Source organism: Mustelus asterias, chromosome 18, assembly GCF_964213995.1.
Source record: "Mustelus asterias chromosome 18, sMusAst1.hap1.1, whole genome shotgun sequence".
Lineage (NCBI taxonomy): Eukaryota > Metazoa > Chordata > Chondrichthyes > Carcharhiniformes > Triakidae > Mustelus > Mustelus asterias.
In genome coordinates this window covers 28,982,595-29,003,320 of record NC_135818.1, presented here as the reverse complement: position 1 = coordinate 29,003,320, position 20,726 = coordinate 28,982,595, and the positions used below count along the sequence as shown (strand labels likewise).

Sequence of the window (20,726 nt, the reverse complement as noted above, 5' to 3'; positions counted from 1 at the left end):
CATAGATCACCAAGTCTAGTATGACCCCCTCTCTGGTTGGATTGTCAACATACTGTCCAAAAAAGCCTCCTGGAAACATCTAACAAATTGCTCTCTATCTGAGGCTCTGGCTGTAAGGAAGTCCCATTCAATATGGGGGTAGTTAAAGTCACTCACTCAACTACCCTGCTTTATTCATACCTTTTCAGTATTTGAAGACATTGGAGGGATCACTACTAGATCCCTTCAATGTCTCCTCCCTCAAGACATGTGATATGGAGTTGAGGATTATCATATCAGATCAGTCACGATCTATTTGTGATGTGGAGATGCCAGCGTTGGACTGGAGTGGGCACAGTAAGAACTTTAACCTGGTGTAGTGAGACTTCTTACTATGATCTATTTGAATAGTGGAGCAGACTCAATGGGCCAAATAGCCTATTTCTGCTCCAACGTCTTATGGCTTCATAGCCTGCCCCATAGATAACTCAATTTGATTTAATGTAATAAAAGCAAAATACCGCAATGCTGGAAATCTGAAATAAAAACAGAAAATGCTGGAAAAACTTAGCGGGCCTGACGGTCTCTGTGGAGAGAAAAACAGAGTTAACATTTCAAGTCCATATGGCTTCAGAGCTAAAAAGGAGAAATGGATAGATTTTAGACTATAAGGAGGATGGAACAAAATAGGTCAGGAATAGATGGGAGTTAGGAGAAACTTGACAGTGATGTCATGGAACACAAAGGGAGTGTTAATGGTAGTGTTAAAGACGAAAGAAGATGCTGATAGTGACATAAAGGTAAGATAGCAGAATGTGTTAATAGCAGAACAAGGGTCAATGCTCAAAGCAAAACTTAAGAACAAGTGACAGGTGGCCTTATAAGGAAGAGGCAAATCACTGGGACAAAACAATGGGATTTTAAAAAGGGGGTGTCAAAATGGAGGAGAGCGTATATGGTCTGAAGCTGTTAAACTCAGTTTAATATAATGCTGCCCAGCTTAAAATCTGATGTTTCCAAGTAACATCCATGGGGCCAACTCATGGTCAGTTGGGGATTGATTAGTACTCTTGGTGCTTTAATATTTTGGCAGTTAATCTGTCATTACAGTAACTGAGAAAATTTAACTTGATTTAAACGGAATGAATCAGATCTATAATGTTTTTCAAATATGAGGTCCTGTAATTTAGGAAATACTACTCACTTTCGAATAAATCAAAATGCTGAACTGATTAGTTTGCTGCATCATGTTTCCTGGGTAAAGTTTTATTATAGAATTAATGGAAGGCTTCTACTCTACAATTATCCATTACGCTGTTCAAACATTCTGTAAACATTTTAATTTTGCCAGAACTGTCACTGTTCAGATTTCACTGCTATGAGTTCATTATTTAAAATTATAGTACCCTCAGCTTATTTTCATTTACAAAGTCAACAGGAACAGAACAAACAGTTGAATGTGGAGCATTACGTTGGCACTCTTTTGATCAGAGTCAGTTAGTGACCCTGGAGTTTTATCAACGCCTCCAGATAAGATACTGCATGTGTCTTCCCAGAGAGGAAGTCACCATTTATTATTGGCCCAATGAAGCTTAAGATTGTACAGATATTTCTGATGCCAGTTCTTCATTATCATTGATGTAAACTATATAAAATGGTGCCTATGATCAGAGAGGTGTACTGGTATATATCCATGTGGTCTCATTCTAGGGATACCCACATGCGCAAGACCTAGAAAGAATGATTAACTGTCGAATGATCCTGTTGATGGACTCTCTGCAACCTATTGATTGTTTTAGTCGGGCCTTAAGTTTCAAGTAAATTACTATGGAGGGAAAAGATAATTTGATCATATGTGATTGACTAAAATATGAGTATTTGTCTTGTTGATTAGTTATGGGGGTGAATGAATTAGAACACTCCATGACCCAGATCCTCAGCAAACCACTTGAATTACCAATCCATCCAGTTTTGAAAAATTTAGCATTATGTCAACATTAGGGTATAGGAGGACGCAAAGGGATATAGGCAGGTTAAGTGAGTGAAGAGCAGGGAAGATGGAATGCAATTTGTGAACTGTAAAATTATCCACTTTGGTAGAAAAAATAGAAAATATTTTTAAATTTGATTTATTATTGTCACATGTATTGCGATACAGTGAAAAGTATTGTTTCTTGCGCGCTACACAGACAAAACGTACCATTCAAAGAGTACATATGGGAGAAAGAAAGGATAGGGTGCAGAATATAGTGTTGCCGTTACAGATAGGGCGAAGAGAAAGATCATCTTAGTATATAATAGGCTCTTTCAAAAGTCTGATTGCAGCAAGGAAGAAGCTGTTTTTGAGTCGGTTCGTACATAAATGGAGAGAGACTGAGCAATGTTGCTATTCAAAGGGCAGCCTTGGATGTCCTTGTACACGAATGACAGAATTTGGGAAAGCAAATTTTATGTTAGCCTTTATTGAGAAGAATTCAAATATAAAGTAAATTAGAAGAGAAGTCTTATTGCAATTGTGTAGGCTCTTAGTGAAACCACACCTGGAATACTTTGAACAAGTTTTGTTTCCTTACCTATGGAAGGAAGTATTTGCCTTGGAGCAAGCTGAACAAAAGTTCACTAGATTGGATAGTTGAGGCCTATGTTTTGAAGGTTTGAGAAAAATGAGAGGTGATTGCATTGAAACATAACATTTACTGGGTTGTGAGGTTGTTTCTCCTGAATGGAGAGCCTAGTGCTGGGGGTCACAGTCTCAGAATTATGGGGTCAGTCATTTTGGGTAAATGGTAGAACCCTTAGGAGTATTGACAGGCAGAGAAATCTGGACGTACATGTCCACCGATCACTGAAAGTGGCAACACAGGTGGATAAGGTAGTCAAGAAGGCATATGGCACGCTTGCCTTCATCAGTCGGGGCACTGAGTATAAAAATTGGCAGGTCATGCTGCAGCTGTACAGAACCTTAGTTAGACCTCATTTAGAATATTGCGCACAATTCTGGTCGCCACACTACCAGAAGGATGTGGATGCTTTGGAGAGGGTACAGAAGAGGTTTGCCAGGATGTTGCCTGGTCTGGAGGGTATTGGCTATGAGGAGAGGTTGGATAAACTCTTTGTTCTCACTGGAATGATGGACTAAGAAGTCTCACAACACCAGGTTAAAGTCCAACAGGTTTGTTTGGTATCACGAGCTTTCGGAGCGCCGTTCCTTCATCGGGTGAGTGGCCCACTCACCTGATGAAGGAGCAGCATTCCGAAAGCTTGTGATACCAAATAAACCTGTTGGACTTTAACCTGGTGTTGTGAGACTTCTTACTGTACTCACCCCAGTCCAACGCCGGGATCTCCACATCATGGAATAATGGAGTTTGAGGGGTGACCTAATAGAGATTTACAAGGTTATGAGTGGCATGGACAGAGTGGATAGTCAGATGCTCTTTCCTGGAGTAGAAAAGAAGTACTAGGGACATAGGTTTAAGGTGCGTGAGGAAAGATTTAGAGGAGATATGCAAGGCAAGTTTTTTTTACACAGAGGGTGGTGAATATTTGGAGCGCACTGCCTAGGAAGGTGTTGGGAGCAGGTACAATTGCGGCATTTATGGGGCAACTAGACGAATACATGAATAGGATGGGAATGGAAGGATACGGACTCCGTAAGTGCATGCAGTTTTAGTTTAGGCAGGCATCATGATCGGTGCAGGATTGGAGGGCCAAAGGATCTGTTCCTGTGCTGTACTTTTCTTTGTTCTTTGAACCAAGATGAGAAATTTCTGCACTCAAAAGATTGTGAACTACCCTAGAGTGCTGTGGATGTTCAGTTGTTGAGTAGTCCAGTTAGATTTTTGGATATTAAGTGACACGAGGAAAAATGAAGTTTAAGTTAAAATTCAGTCATGATTTAATTGAATATTGGACAGGCCATAATAGCCTACTACTATTACTTAAGTTATATTTAACTTGCAAACCAACCAGAGCGGAGTGCAGATTTAACCACACAGACTGAGTTGCTGAATAAATGAGACGGGCAAATTGTTCCATTGAAATGTGCAAAACAGATTTATGGGTTCTACATAGAAATCATAGAAACCCTACAGTGCAGAAGGAGGCCATTCGGCCCATCGAGTCTGCACCGACCACAATCCCACCCAGGCCCCACCCCCACATACCTTACCCACTAATCCCTCTAACCTACACATCCCAGGACTCTAAGGGGCAATTTTTTTTAACCTCGCCAATCAACCTAACCCGCACATCTTTGGACTGTGGGAGGAAACCGGAGCACCCGGAGGAAACCCACGCAGACACGAGGAGAATGTGCAAACTCCACACAGACAGTGACCCAAGCCGGGAATCGAACCCGGGACCCTGGAGCTGTGAAGCAGCAGTGCTCACCACTGTGCTACCGTGCCGCCCCCCACTGTGCTACCGTGCCACATGTTCTTGCAAAATATGTTGGTTGCTAAATCCCATGTACTCCATTTTGTTGGTTGTATAAAACAGATGAAAATTCCACGATGCATGGGACCTCACTTATTGCTTCCCAGGAAATTCTTGGGTTGTGCACTGGTGCATCAAGTGGTCCATTAAATGAGATGTAATTGCTTGTTGTAACTATGCACAGAAAGGAATGCCACAACTCGGGCAAATTTCTTGAATTAATTCTCTTAAAGTCGAATGGCTGGATATATCCTTTACTGTGATTCTTACATTCTAATGAACAGAAAAGTTTTAAAATCTCAAACATGAACTAATTTAGAGCTAATTTTAACAAGACTGAAATTACTAACAATTTAAATATCCATTTTCTGTGGTAATATACAATAACTGTTGTCATGTGTGTATCATTGGGGTGAGCTCCTTTAAGGTGTAATGAAAAATCTAGTTTGTTTCAGTTAGAAATAAGTACATCATTGACTGTTTTAATTTAATTCAAAGTGATGTTCAATTAGGGATTAAAATACACAACGGGATTCTCTAATCTTCCAGTGGATAACTGCACCACTTAGTATGAAATATTCTTCTAGTTAAGGGGAATTCCAGATAAAAGCAAAATACTGCAGATGCTGGAATTTGAAACAAAAACAGAAAATGTTGGAAAATCTCAGCAGGTCTGACCGCATCTGTGGGGAAAGACTAGAGCCAACATTTTGAATCTAGATGACCCTTCATCAGAGCTGGAATTCTAGAGAGGAATTCCAGGTTTGATTTCTGTCTGTGATGATCTCAAATACTGCAGGCACTACAATTTACCTCACCATACCACGATTAGGAAGCAGAAAAATTCATTTGGAGCTCCTATCCCAATGTGTTATCCAGTAACACCTACTGAAAATACTTTAATACCAATATAAATTATGGATATTCTTGATTTTGCTAACTCATCCATTGATTGTACCTACGTGTTCCCATTGCTCACGATTGTAAAGTACACCCACTTTTCTGAACCTTCCCTGTTAAGAAGATGCCTAGTACAACAATTTCCTTTGTTGCAACCTACGGTTGATGGGAACTATCGCAAACTCATATTAAATGCACCTTCAACCTAAAGCAAGTTATAGAAGTCAGATGTTTACACCATGAATGTATCTTGTGCAAACAAAAATGTCTCAAAATTGATATTTTTTATTTGTAATTCTTTTTTCTAAAGCTTTGTTCATTTTAAGGAATGTAGCAATTTTCTGGCATTCAATAGTTGACCAGAAATTAATCATTTGAAAATTGATTCTTGACTTGGAGCCATTGTAACTCGCTAAAATAAATCATAAAACTGGAACTCTCACTCAAATACAGATTTGATGTGCAATTCCCCTCGAGCTATATCACTCTACCACTTCACATCAAAGAGTCATGGTGATGAAATTCAAGTTAGCTGATCATTTATACATCTGATCTAAGCTGGGTTGTGGGAAGTTTTGGACATTAACTATAAGGATAAAAGGTTAGTGCGAGGTTTAAAATAAACAAGGGATCTAGATTCAATTTTGCCTCAGACTGAAGGAATGAGAGCTCTGTATGCTGACTTTTGGTGAAATGAAGTTTCTTAGTCTGCGATCAGGACACACATTTCTGGAAAAGCTCAGCAGGTCAGGCACCATCTGTGGAGAGACATATAGTTAACCTTTCAGGTCAGTTGCCATTCTTCTTCTGTTCTCTCCACAGATTCTAACTCTCCTGAATTTTTCCAGTATTTGTAATTCGGATTTCAGATTTCCAGAGTATTTTGCTTTTGTTTAATCTCAGCCTGGTTCTAAGTGCAACTGGACCTATAGCACCATACTGACCCTAATTTAGCACCACTGACAGTCTCATGGGATGGCTGGTATGGGGAATGAAAACAAATGTCCAACTATCAATTATGGCCTGTTGTGCTTTAAAATTTGATGCAATTCATAGAAATCATAGAAACTCTACAGTACAGAAAGAGGCCATTCGGCCCATCGAGTCTGCACCGACCACAATCCCACCCAGGCCCTACCCCCATATCCCTACATATTTTACCCACTAATCCCTCTAACCTACTCATCTCAGGACACTAAGGGGCAATTTTAGCATGGCCAATCAACCTAACCCGCACATCTTTGGACTGTGGGCGGAAACCGGAGCACCCGGAGGAAACCCACGCAGACACGAGGAGAATGTGCAAACTCCACACAGACAGTGATCCAAGTCGGGAATCGAACCCAGGTCCCTGGAGCTGTGAAGCAGCAGTGCTAACCACTGTGCTACCGTGCCGTCCAATTCTACTAGGTGAAGTAATCTATTTGGGCTGATTTCAAATAATTCAGAAAATACCCTTCATTGTAAAATGAATGCACACACAGCCTCCAGACAGGAGCATTTTCATTTTTGTGAGAGCCAAAATTGAAAGTTATCCATCCCATAGAGTGCTTGTTGGCGGGGAGAATGAACAAAACAATTTGATAAAATGGGTGTGGCACCATCTCACTTGGGGGCCATAGACACATGATAGGGAGCAATGTCTTCCAGCGCCGGGGATACAGCTCGGAGTTAGCAGAACCAATGCAGAGCACAGCTGGAAGCAAGACCATTAGGTATTACCTCAAGGTACGGGTCTACCGTATCAGTAGGTCCTATCTTAACATGACTGAGACTCAGTGCAGGCAAAGCTTATGAATGTCTAGTGAAATAGTTGGACAGATATGTGCCATGTGCAATGAGACAACGTGGGCAGCATGGTGGCACAGTGGTTAGCACTGCTGCCTCACAGCGCCAGGGACCCGGGTTCAGTTCCGGCCTCAGGTCACTGTCTGTGTGGAGTTTGCACATTCTCCCCATGTCTGTGCTCCGGTTTCCTCCCACAGTCCAAAGATGTGCGGGTTAGGTTGATTGGCCATGCTAAATTAACCTTAGTGTGATGGGGATTAGCAGGGTAAATATGAGGGGTTATGGGAATAGGGCCTGGGTGGGGATTGTGACCGGTGCAGACTTGATGGCCGAATGGCCGCCTTCTGCACCGTAGAGATTCTATGAAACCTGTGTGTCCTTGTACACCAGTCGCTGAAAGTATGTGTGTGTTTTCTAGGAAGCTGTCATGACGCATTCATACTGAGGAATTCACAGCTGCCTCAACTGTTCCAATCCCCAACACAGCCCTGTGATTGGCTTCTGAGGGATATGGGGTACTCCTTAAGGAGGAGGCGAATGATCTTCTTGAGGCTGTTGCAGACAGAACCTGAATGACAACACCATACGGCAGCCATGTGCAGACCAGAAACATCACGGGGCGGCACGGTAGCGCAGTGGTTAGCACTGCTGCTTCACAGCTCCAGGGTCCCGGGTTCGATTCCCGGCTCGGGTCACTGTCTGTGTGGAGTTTGCACATTCTCCTCGTGTCTGCGTGGGTTTCCTCCGGGTGCTCTGGTTTCCTCCCACAGTCCAAAGATGTGCGGGTTAGGTTGATTGGCCAGGTTAAAAATTGCCCCTTAGAATCCTGAGATGTGTAGGTTAGAGGGATTAGCGGGTAAATATGTGGGGGTAGGGCCTGGGTGGGATTGTGGTCAGTGCAGACTCGATGGGCCGAATGGCCTCCTTCTGCACTGTCGGGTTTCTATGATTCTATGATGATCACTGAGCAGGCTATTGGCATTCTGAAGATTTGGCTCATATGTCTTAACCGCTTAAGGGTGACCTTATAGAGGTCTGTAAAATAATGAGGGGCATAGATCAGCTAGATAGTCAATATCTTTTCCCAAAGATAGGGGAGTCTAAAACTAGAGGGCATAGGTTTAAGGTGAGAGGAGAGAGATACAAAAGGGTCCAGAGGGGCAATTTTTTCACAGAGGGTGGTGAGTGTCTGGAACAAGCTGCCAGAGGTAGTAGTAGAGGCGGGTACAATTTTGTCTTTTAAAAAGCATTTAGAGGGCAATTGGGACTAGCTTAGTGGTTAAAAAAAGGGGCAGCATGGACAAGTTGGGCCAGCGGGCCTGTTTCCATGCTGTAAACCTCTATGACTCTAGTGTTGCAGAGGGTGAACTCCTACTGAGGTTGAAGATGATGCAAAGTTTTGAGGCAAAACAGAGGGACTTCTGCTTTTCATCTTGCTGTTGTCCTGACTTGAAAGTATGTGCCATAGGGTGCCTGAAATAAGTGTTTCTGTCCCTAGAACTAACATCCCACATCCTTGATGAGCACAAACATTTTTCAAAAGGGGAAAAACATTGAAAAAGATCCTTTATAAGTGGCTGAAACATGAAAAGAAGTCAAATTCAAAGCTGAGGAAAGGCTGCCCTGTTGAACAGGATTTGACTGACAAAGACTGTCTTTATTCATTTTGTTTTTAAGTGCATTAAATATGTACTTGTATCACAACCACTCAACAATGCCAATTGCGTTTTGTCCATTGGTGAATACACTGTTTGTTCTCAGTCTCATTAACTTGCTGATGAAGAAACTCAAATGTGCAAGACTTGCAAGCTTGTTAACTGCTGGTCAAAGCAGAAAGTTAGCCTCTGAATATTAATTGGTGTTGTGGGGTGACTGCACTCTTGGCCATCACCAAAAATTGTTGTTCTTCTAATCCTTAGGGGGAAAAAAATAGCAGTTTCCTGCCCTTTTTCCCACTTCCCTTCAGAGTGCCAGATATGATTCCAGCCATTGCTGTTCTCTGGTACCTTGCCCAAATGGCTATTTAATTTGAATCTGGGTAATGAGAGCCAGCAGAGCTCTGTCCTTATTCAATGCCATTTTCTAGTTGCAGTTACCAAATAACAATCAGCCCTTCCCCCTTCTAGCCAGGAGATAATGAATCCTTCATCATCCCAGCTAAAAAATAACTTGGCACAAGCCAGAATCAGATCTTCCTTGTCTGCAAAACATAGGGCTACACACTACAATGCAAAATATTATTTTGTTTTCATTCTTCATTCTTCACCATGATTTTATTGAAAGACAGGGCAGTTTTATGTAGTTTTTACAGTCAACTCCAGTTTGTACATATTTTCTTGTATTCTCAGCTACGCTAAATTTACAAAGCTTCACCAGGGAGCCACAGAAACCACGGTACAAGAGTAAGCAGGTATTATTGCAATAATACCTGCTTACTCTTGTACCGTGGTTTCTAGACACAAACTCAATTACAAGGTAATGGTTGGAATGTGAGTCTTAACAGGTAATCAAGTCTTTACAGGTGCAGACAGTGCGAGTGTCGAGAGGGTTAGACACAGGTTAAAGAGGTATGAATTGTCTCAAGCAAGGACAGTTAGTGAGATTTTGCAAGCCCAGGCGAGTCGTGGGGGTTATAGATAGTGTGACATGAACCTACGATCCCGGTTGAGGCTGTCCTCATGTGTGTGGAACTTGGTTATCAGTTTCTACTCGGCGATTTTGCGTTGTCGTGTGTCTTGAAGGCCGCCTTGGAGAATGCTTACCCGAAGATCAGAGGCTGAATGCCCTTGACTGCTGAAGTGTTTTCCAATAGGAAGGGAAGACTCCTGCCTGGTGATTGTTGAGCGGTGTCCATTCATCCATTGTCGTAGCGTTTGCATGGTCTTGCTAATGTACCATGCCTTCCTGCAGCATATCAGGTAGACGATGTTGGCCGAGTCGCAAGAGTGTGTACCGTGTACCTGGTGGATGGTGTTCTCACGTGAGATGATGGCATCCGTGTCGATGATCCGGCACGTCTTGCAGGGTTGTGTAGTGTCGTGGTCACTATTCTCCTGAAAGCTGGGTAGTTTGCCACATACAATGGTCTGAGGTTACGCGGTTGTTTGAAGGCAAGTAGTGGGGGTGTGGGGATGGCTTTGGCGAGATGTTCGTCTTCTTTGATGGCATGTTGAAGGCTCCAGAGATGTCGTAGCTTCTCCGCTCCAGGGAAGTACTGGACGGCGAAGGGTACTCTGTCCGCTGTGTTTGTCTTCTGAGGAGGTCGGTGCGGTTTTTCGCTGTGGCGCGTCAGAACTGTTGATCGATGAGTCAAGCGCCATATCCTGTTCTTACGAGGGCATCTTTCAGCGTCTGCAGGTGCCTGTTGTGATCCTCTTCATCTGAGCAGATCCTGTGCATATTGAGGGCTTGTCCATAGGGGATGACTTCTTTAACGTGTTTAGGGTGGAAGCTGGAGAACTGGAGCATCGTGAGGTTATCCGTGGACTTATGGTACAGTGTTGAGTGACCGTCCTTGATGGAGATGCGTGTGTCCAAGAATGCAACCGATTCTGGCGAGTAGTCCATGGTGAGTCTGATGGTGGGATGGAACTTGTTGATGTCATCATATAGTTGTTTCAGTGATTGTTCGCCATGAGTCCAAAGGAAGAAAATGTCATTGATGTACCATCGGTTGAAGGTCCTGTGCGGTGAAGAAGTCTTGTTTGAACCTGTGCATGAAGATGTTGGCATGTTGAGGTGCGAATTTGGTCCCCATGGCTTATCATGTATTAGAAACCAACATACAATTTGCTTTTGTTATTGCTTGAATGTTAACTTCTGTGAACTTTGAGACCACGCAGCTTTTTCATGACTGCTCCAATTGAGTTTTTGCTTGGAAGAAGGTAAAGCCCAATTAATTCTGGATCTCCCTCGTTCTTCCTGTGTGCCACCACCACACCAAACCTCACCCCATGAAAATTGCAGCTGCATAACCTTCAAGCAAAATCAGTGAATAATAATCTGAACTCCACAGACTACATTCTTTTCGTATAAAGAAGTGCCTATTTGGAAAGGGTTTAGTTGAAATCGGGTGTTAACGAATTGTAGCTTATTCCAGAAATTGAGCGTTTGTGGATAAACTGTAATAGTAATGTCGTGCTGGGACTGGGGAATATTTTCTGTTAACTGGTAAAAGGGGTCAGTCACATAAACATATGAAAAAGAAAAATTATTGCATTTATGCAGTACTTTTCACAACCAGGATATCTCCAAAGCACTTTATGATCAATTAAGTACTTTTAAAGTCTAATCATGTTATAATATAAGAAACATGGTAGCTAACTTGTGCACAGCAAACACCCATGTACAATAGTGAGAATGACCAGATGATCTGTTTTTTGTAATGTTGATTGAGGGATAAATATTGGGCAGGACACCAGGGAGAAATCCCTTGTCTTAATAATGTTGTGGCATCTTTTACATCCACCAAGCAGGCAGATGGAACCTCCGATTAATGACTCGTTGAAAAGACAGCACCTGCCACAGTGTAGCATTCCATCAGTAATGCACTGGAAAGTTAGCCTTGATTTTAGTGCTCAAGCCCTGAGGTGGAAGTTGATCTGCACCTTGTGACTCAGGCAAACCCGCTGCCCACTGAGACACAGTTAACACCAGGGCATATAGCATTGAGATTGGGTGGGTCAGAGTGGTTATTCTACAAAATTTCAGTCATTAATGGGGTTCAAATTAATATTAATTCCCTATTAAGAACCCTGAATTGCTCCAAATTTACTCGGATGTAGAACAAAAAACTAAAGCACTTGGCTCGGTCTCATTTGTGTCAGATTGCATGACTTCAACACTAAGTTTAGCAGTATCAAAGCCTTTGTTCAGTGGAACCCGAGAAGCTTCTTTTTTTAGTTTGAATAAATTATTTAGTAAGCTAGGTTTAGCTTCTTTCCTGAAAGTTACTGGTTGCATGTTGAATCTAATATCGTGTAAGGCTTAACCCGGGAAATGATTGAGATATTAAATTAAATAGATGCATGGTGAATTAGTACGATTCAGAGACTTAAGATTTACAATATTGTTGTAATCAGTAAGCCCTTGGACAGAATTCATGTTTACTGTTGTGATGTGATACATTGACATTTGTAACTTTGAATCCATAATTTATAACCATTACAATGACAAATTTATAACTGACAATTTGGCTGTTATAATATTATCTCTAGCTAATCGTCCACACATTAGAAGTGACTCCACTGCTTTCTTCTTAATTTGGCTGGAGAACTGTCTGATTTCTCACTCAATTGGAAGAAATTGATACATAAAAAGTTTTCACGTTGTCACGGCATGGTGGCACAGTGGTTAGCACTGCTGCCCCACAGTGACAAGGACCCAAGTTCGATTCTCGGCTTGGGTTACTGCCTGTGTGGAGTTTGCACATTCTCCCCGTATCTCCGTGCGTTTACTCCGGGTGCTCCGGTTTCCTCCCACAGTCCAAAGGTGTGTGGGTTAGGTGGACTGGCCATGCTAAATTGTCCCTTAGTGTCAGGGGGACTAGCTCGGATAAATGCATCGTGTTATGGGGATAGGGGCTGGTGGGATTGTGGTCGGTGAAAATCGATGGCTGAATGCCGCCCTCCTGAATTGTAGGATTCTATAATTCTTGTCTGTGTCCCTCTCTGATCTATGAACTGTGAACTCAGCAAAGAGTTGCTCCATGGAAAGCAACACAGACTCAATGAGTTGAATGGCCTCCTTCTGTTCCATAAATGACTCTACCTCCAGAACTCCTTCAGTTGTACCAACTTCCTAGCTACGAACTAAAGTCAAAAATGTAGGGAGCAAGGGAAGAAATAAGAGTAAAGATGTCGAGGATGGAGTAGCAAAAAAAAGGATGAATGTGGTTTTTTTTGGCGAGGCAGAGATGGAAACACGTAACACTGTGGGGGTCAGGTGGCTGTGTTTACTGATCATTGAATGCTGTATCCTTGAACATTTTAATTAGCCACAATGCAACTCAACTGTGTGTAGCTTTTAGGATCTTAGTTCATTTCTAACCAGATGGAAACCAAAGAATTTGTAGCACGATAAGTGAGTATCTTTTCTTACTTCTCCCCTCCCCACTGTCCCATATTTCCTTGTAGGTAGTGTGTATAGGTTTCATTTTGTGCACAAAAGTTCTGTTTTTTTGAGGGAATTACTTCGTGTTGAGACCTATTTTTGCTTCTTGAGCAGAACAATTCCTAATCCCTTGTCCACTTATTGCTTCTGCAGCAGTCTTTTACTAATGTTTAAACTAAAGACTAGGGGCAGGATTTTCTGGCTGCACTCGTCCCAAAACCGGAAAATCCCGCCCGAGGTCAACGGACCTTTGCATGGTCCCCCCCACCTCTATGATTCCCGTGGTGGGCGGGATGGGAACATTCCCCTATAAGTCTAAATTATTGAAAATTCCACAAATTTTAGTATTGTATGTTTCTATTCTAACATTTAAAAATGCTTAAAAACTCACCTGGAAAAACAAATTCATGTCCCTTTTTAATACTATTGTAAATAAATGCGTCGAGTTGAAAATCTTTCAATACTTTATCTTGTATTTGAAAGTCAGTGACTGTGCAGTAAGATATGTTAAGCCCAAGTTACTGCTTGGGGAAACCAACAGAGTGAGCCCATGTCCTGTGAAGCATAACAACATCAGGTTAAAGTCCAACAGGTTTATTTGGTAGCAAAAGCCACACAAGCTTTCGGAGCCTTAAGCCCCTTCTTCAGGTGAACTCACCTGAAGAAGGGGCTTAAGGCTCCGAAAGCTTGTGTGGCTTTTGCTACCAAATAAACCTGTTGGACTTTAACCTGGTGTTGTTAAACTTCTTCCTGTGTTTACCCCAGTCCAACGCCGGCATCTCCACATCTGTGAAGCATGCCAGTTCACAAAATATTTCTTTGTATTTCCCTATGTGGCGATGTCTTATAAAGAAGATTTTAACTCGCATCTCAATCCAAAATGCTAATTAGTGTCACTCCCGCTCTTAAACTGGAATCTTCCTTTATACACAAAAAAGAACTCTTTGGGTTTTTTTTGGATGGTGGAGTGTAATTCCCTTGAATTTGTTTCACAAGTACTGATGTTTTTGATTTGATTTATTATTGGCACATGTATTAATATAGTGAAAAGTATTGTTTCTTGCGCTATGCAGACATAACATATCGTTCATAGAGAAGGAAACGAGAGAGTGCAGAATGTAGTGTTATAGTCACAGCTAGAGTGTAGAGAAAGATCAACTTAATGCAAGGTAAGTCCATTCAAAAGTCTGACAGCAGCAGGGAAGAAGCTGTTCTTGAGTCGGTTGGTACATGACCTCAGACTTTTGTATCTTTTTCCCGAAGGAAGGAGGTGGAAGAGAGAATGTCTGGGGTGCGTGGGGTCCTTAATTATGCTGGCTGCTTTGCCGAGGCAGCGGGAAGTGTAGACAGAATCAATGGATGGGAGGCTGGTTTGCGTGATGGATTGGGCTACATTCATGACCTTTTGTAGTTCCTTGCGGTCTTGGGTAGAGCAAGAGCCATACCAAGCTGTGATACAATCAGAAAGAATGCTTTCTATGGTGCATCTTTCTATGGTGCATCTGTAAAAATTGGTGAGAGTCATAGCAGACATGCCAAATTTCCTCAGTCTTCTGAGAAAGTAGAGGCATTGGAGGGCTTTCTTAACTATAGTGTCGCATGGGGGGACCAGGACAGATTGTTGGTGATCTGGAACCTAAAAACTTGAAGCTCTCGACCCTTTCTACTTCATTCCCGTTGATGTAGACAAGGGCATGTTCTCCTTTATGTTTCCAGAAGTCGATGACAATCTCCTTCATTTTGTTGACAATGAGGGAGAGATTATTGTTGCCGCACCAGTTCACCAGATTCTCTATCTCATTCCTGTACTCTATCTCGTCATTGTTTGAGATCCAACCCACTACGGTGCTGTTGTCAGCAAACTTGAAAATCGAACTGGAGGGAATTTGGCCCCACAGTCATAGGTGTATAAGGAGTATAGTAGGGGGCTGAGAACACAGCCTTGTGGGGCACCGGTGTTGAGGATGATGGTGGAGGAGGTGTTGTTACCTATCCTTACTGATTGTGGTCTGTGAGTTAGGAAGTTCAGGATCCAGTCACAGAGGGAGGTGCCGAGGCCCAGGCCACGGAGTTTGGAGATAAGTTTTATGGGAATAATAGTATTGAAGGCTGAGCTGTAGTCAATAAATAGGAGTCTGACATAGGTGTCTTTGTTATCTACATGTTCCAGGGTTGAGTGCAGGGCCAGAGAAATGTTGTTGCGGCGGTAGGCAAACTGTAGTGGATCCAGGTAGTCCGGGAGACTGGAATTGATTCGTGTCATGACTAACCTGATGTTTTTAGACCACTTTGCTTTTTGAAGATATGGCCCCATTTCCGTGTGATATAAACTATTACGAAATTTAATTGATATTCCAATGGGATGTTTGCTGAATCAGTAGTAATATCATGCTTGACTCATTGAGTTGACTGTCAGCATTCTCTGAATATAGTTATTTTTCAAATCTTTAGCTTTTACATTTCCCTATGGTTTAGTGTGACCATTTGCCACACACTAATAAAACTAGCTATATCACTTCTCTATTTAAAAACACTTGTTTTTTAGCAACCAGCCAACTGCAACAATATTTGCTGTCAAGTGTTCAGGCCTCTGTTGGTATATATTTAATTTTAACCTAGGAGAGGTTCTAACATTGAGAACTATAATTATCTGCTAACTTGAAAAATAGCTGAATTGGGCAACATTCAATAGCTTGAATTACTTGTGGCTAGACATTCTCCTCCCTACAATGTGCAATTTTTATTTACGATGGCGCAAATCACTTCATGTAATTTATTTTCATCAATTTAAAAGCCAACTTTTTATTGTAAGAAGTCTCGCAGTGCATTCCCAAGGTTCTTTCTGGTTTTAAAAAACAATGTTTAATTTGTAGTCTGATGACTAGATTAAATATTATCATCTGTCATCTGGATTCTTTTAAAAAAAATTTACTCCATTCTTAGTGACAAAGCCAATGGACCGGGCAAACCCAAATCCATTCCTTTCTTGCTCCAAAACCCAAATTCAAAATCCAATTGAATTCGGTTCAAGGTCTCCACAAGGGAGACAAACAAGATCCAAGCTGACAAGATGAGGCATTGCACCCCATTTTAGATTTGGTCTGACGCTTGATCTTAGCCAAAAAGTCGAGAAGCTGTTGCCTTGATCATTGACTCATTGAAGTGAGAAAAGAGTGATGAATTTGAGCAATGGAACTGTTGGTTTTATTTGTAAGGATATGTTGAGAGTTAATCTCGCAAGATTAACTTTTGATTTAATTTATTATTGTCACATGTATTAGTATACAGTGAAAGGTACTGTTTCTTGCACGCTATACAGACAAAGCATACTGTTCATAGAGAAGGAAAGGAGAGAGTGCAGAATGTAGTGTTACAGTCACAGCTAGGATGTAGAGAAAGATCAACTTAGTGCGAGTTAGGTCCATTCAAAAGTCTGATGGCAGCAGGGAAGAAGCTGAGTCAGTTGGTACGTGACCTCCGACTTTTGTATTTTTATCCCGACGGAAGAAGATGGAAGAGAGTACGTCCAGGTGCGTGGTGTCCTTAATTATGCTGGCTGCTTTGCCGAGGCAGCGGGAAGTGTAGACCGAGTCAATGGATGGGAGCCTGGTTTGCGTGATGTACAGAGCTTCATTCACGACCCATTGTAGTTTCTTGCGGTCTTGGGTAGAGCAAGAGACATACCAAGCTGTGGTACAACCAGAAAGAATGCTTTCTATGGTGCATCTGTAAAAGTTGGTGAGAGTCGTAGCTGACATGCCAAATCTCCTTAGTCTTCTGAGAAAGTAGAGGCATTGGTGTGCTTTCTTAACTATAGTGTCAGCATGGGGGGACCAGGGCAGGTTATTGGTGATCTGGATACCTGAAGCTCTCGGCCACTTCTACTTCATCCCCATTGATGTAGACGGGCATGTTCTCCACTACACTTCCTGAAGTCAATGATTATCTCCTTTGTTTTGTTGACATTGAGGGAGAGATTTTTGTCGTCACGCCAGTTCACCAGATTCTCTATCTCATTCCTGTACTCTGTCTTGTCATTGTTTGAGATCTGACCTACTACAGTGCTGCCATCAGCAAACTTGAAAATCGAGTTGGAGGAGAATTTGGCCACAGTTTATAACCTGTAATTATAACTGTTTATAACTTGTAAATAGGAATGTTAGTCAGGCATTCTGTTCAGAATGAGTTAAATTCAGGATATCTTTGCAGTGAGCTCCTGCAGTTTAGGAACTGAATGCAAATGGTCAACCTGTTTGAATTATGACTTGCTTTAATACCCTTCAGGTATGAGCTTAATATGCAATATTGCCCAACATTACTTTGTGGTTGTGTAATCCAACATTTGTTGGATTCTACATGATATACATAAGCTATTGCGTTTGTTACATGATATTCTGATTTCTACAATAAAAGCTCTGTTGCAGTATTCCAAGTTGGTTATCTATTGAAGTGTGCCTGCATTCATTGTTTTGCGCAGCTCCAGTTTTGTGCACAATTTCTGGGACTATGAACCATCAACTCAATATTGTCGTTTGCTACTCAATTCAAGGCTGTAGTTTCCTAACAAACCCAATGTGTTGAAGACTTGTTAACTAGTTTTCCCCCAGATTGTATTCACTTGCCTGATTTGACTTTTCATTGGGAAGAATTAAATGAAATTTTGGCTATTCCCTCATTGATCTAATTTGGTGGGATGATGAATTGTGACTTTGCTCTTCTGACACGTGTTGTAATCAAGTTTTACTGTAATGTGATCATTGACTCCTGGGGCAGTATTGATTTACACTGCTTTCACCTATAGAATGTTCTGTTGGAAATTAATAAAATTTTATAGACAGTGTAAAGATCATAAATTTGAGTTATCTTGGATTTCTGGAAATTGCAAGAACGAAAAATCAGTTATCTGCTCAGAAGGGAAAAGCCAGGCAGTTGAAAATGCAGTTTGCTTGTATTTGTTGAAAAATTTTTAGGAATTAATTTTGACCTCCTTCAGGTCCACGAAGTTCCAGATTGAATAGCTCCCAATCTTCACTTGGAATTTGGCATTTGAGTGTTGCCGTAGGTTATTTTCCCACCATTGTTTTTTATCCCTTATTCTGCATGGGAAATACTGAGTTTCTGTTTAATATATCCCAGCTGGGATCAGAATGCTTTGTATGCAAACCTGCTTTCTGTGTCCATCTCTAAGTTATGTGACTTGGTGCCCAAACTAGTGCACTGCACCTTGAATCATTGTGTGCTGAAGTATACAACTAAAAATGTCTTTTTTCTTTAAAAAAAAATACACTCCTGTAATGAGAACATACACGTGTCTCTATCCTGTTATTTATTATAATTTGACATTGTGATGTAAAATGTTTGTTTTTGTTTCAGCAGGTATAAGAAACATTAATTTTTTAATGCATTTTTCTTATAGCCTTCTAGTTATAATCTTGCATGACTGATACTTGTACTAATGTCGCTAGACAACATCCTCTGAAAATAAACTATTAATTATTAATACATCCATTTAGGCATGATTTAGCTGTTTTGAAATTTCTCAGCTAACTTAGTTTCTTCAGTAAGGTTGATTTACCTACATTAATGGCTAATAAATCTGACTTAGGACCATAAAACTTGGCAGCAGCACCCATTTCATTTTGCTCACGTTATTGTTTGCAATACTGCATAACCATTACATTGATTTCAGCCATACCTGTGGGAAATTATCTGCAATTTGCAATGCTGACAAGGTCTTGCCACATCCTGTTTGAAGTGACCTTGTTCTTCATTTTGTTTTAATCCAGTATGCATTTGGTTTTAAAAAAAAATCAGAAAATATTGAAGGTACAATAATGCAATGAAGTTTATATGTTTTACAATTTCTGTTGCAATTAAATTTAGTAACAATATAGCTGTGCTTGGTCCTTGTGCCTCTGATCCAAAATGTCTCAATGCTGCTAAAACTGCTGCTGCCAACTTGAACTGAACTTGAAGTGTTCTTGAGCATTCAGCTAAAATCGATGTAACTAGTGCCTCTGCATGTGGCAGGTCTTGGGACTATCTCTGTCTACTCAATCACACTGGTGGCTTGTAGCTTACTGTAAGTCCATGTAATGCACTGCATTATTATGGGTGATCTTCACTTATGTTTCTTTACATCCTTTCGGACAACCTCTCCAGACTAGTTCTCGTGCTTTGGTTTGAAACTTTTGCAGTAATTGTAGCTTCCTGCAGTAATAGTCTCCTGACTTGTTCCCCCTGTCACTCCAGGAAAGGAAGTTCTTCAAAGCCCTCTTTGGAAAAGTAAGTTTGAATGCCTAGATTTCTGTTGATACATTAAGGGGTTACACCACTACATTTATATACTAGACAGTAACTTTCAATGTACTATCTTATTGGCTAAGATATCATAAAACTTTGTTCAGTTATAAGCTGAACTTTTGAATAAGAATGGTTTGCAGTTTTTTTTATTCACTGGCTCAGAATCGTTTGTTGCAAGTTGATGTGTGTGATATGGTTATAAAGTTTGTTTTTGCTCTTGTGACCATTTTTGAACCATGCATTTATTAATGTTTGGGGAGGGATGTGCCCTAGGCTCAAGAAATAAAAATTAACTCAATTCCTTAAAAAACATAGAGGAGACCACACTTTGGGAATTCTTCCCTTTAAGAGTGATGTATTAAAATGTGTTGATTAAAACTTACACTGAAATGAAAACCTTTAGTAATACTCCTTTACCCTTCAGTTTTAAAAATCTGCACAGGGGATTCATTGTTGATATAGTATGATGTGCTGCAATGACAGAAATTTGCACAGCATTACTGAAATGACAATGAGTGATAGATTAACTTAAATTCCTCAAAATGCTTGGGTACTTGCCAGAACACAGTTTTCATCAGGATTCTTTACTGATGTATACACAAAGGTGGCATGACTTCTCGAAGGCTGAATCTATTAGGGAACCAGCATTGCATTGCCCAAAGCAGCTGTACAAACTTGACATGGTTCTTGGCGTAACACATGGGGCTGAACCTTGACTCCTAAAACTGGTTGGATTGGGGTTGTATTAGAGGTTAAAACACTGAAGTAGGAATTCACAGTATTAATGATGGCAGGATGAGGGATGGGTGCCATATTAGCCAATGAGACTTCCCATCTTCCTTTTAGTAGTTATCTATTTTCAACCACCGGTGAGCAGGTTAACCAAAACTTGGCAAACTCTGGTGGAAAGAAGGTGGAAAGGCCTGATTGCACCAAGATTTACAGCATTGTTTGTGGGTCAAGTGGAGCAGGAGTGCTTCAACTAGACCCAACAAGATACTCACGGAATTGCACTTCCCAACCAGTCCAACCATCTCTCCCATTCCCAAGTGCATAAGCTTTGGCCACATAAAACTGTTCAGTCAGGCTGCCGGTGGGCCTCTTTAAAGGAAGCCTGCAGTCAAATGTGCAAGTCAATCACAACTGCATCTTCCTTTTACGAGCATGGGTGACCAGGACTTGGTGGACGTTAGGACACAGGTAGCAAA

The 20,726-nt window shown here is 41.3% G+C and overlaps 1 protein-coding gene across 16 annotated transcripts in view; it reads left to right on the top strand.

The window, feature by feature from the left end:
* Window positions 1-20,726, top strand: part of numb (NUMB endocytic adaptor protein) — a 250,389-nt gene that overhangs the window by 171,220 nt on the left and 58,443 nt on the right. For 9 of the 16 annotated variants that reach the window (XM_078233644.1, XM_078233654.1, XM_078233646.1 and 6 more), the window contains one exon: window positions 19,468-19,500. The exons of the other annotated variants lie outside the window; for them this stretch is intronic. In XM_078233644.1, the coding sequence (XP_078089770.1) occupies window positions 19,468-19,500 (33 nt within the window). The remainder of the gene's footprint in view (window positions 1-19,467; window positions 19,501-20,726) is intronic. 16 annotated transcript variants of the gene reach the window in all.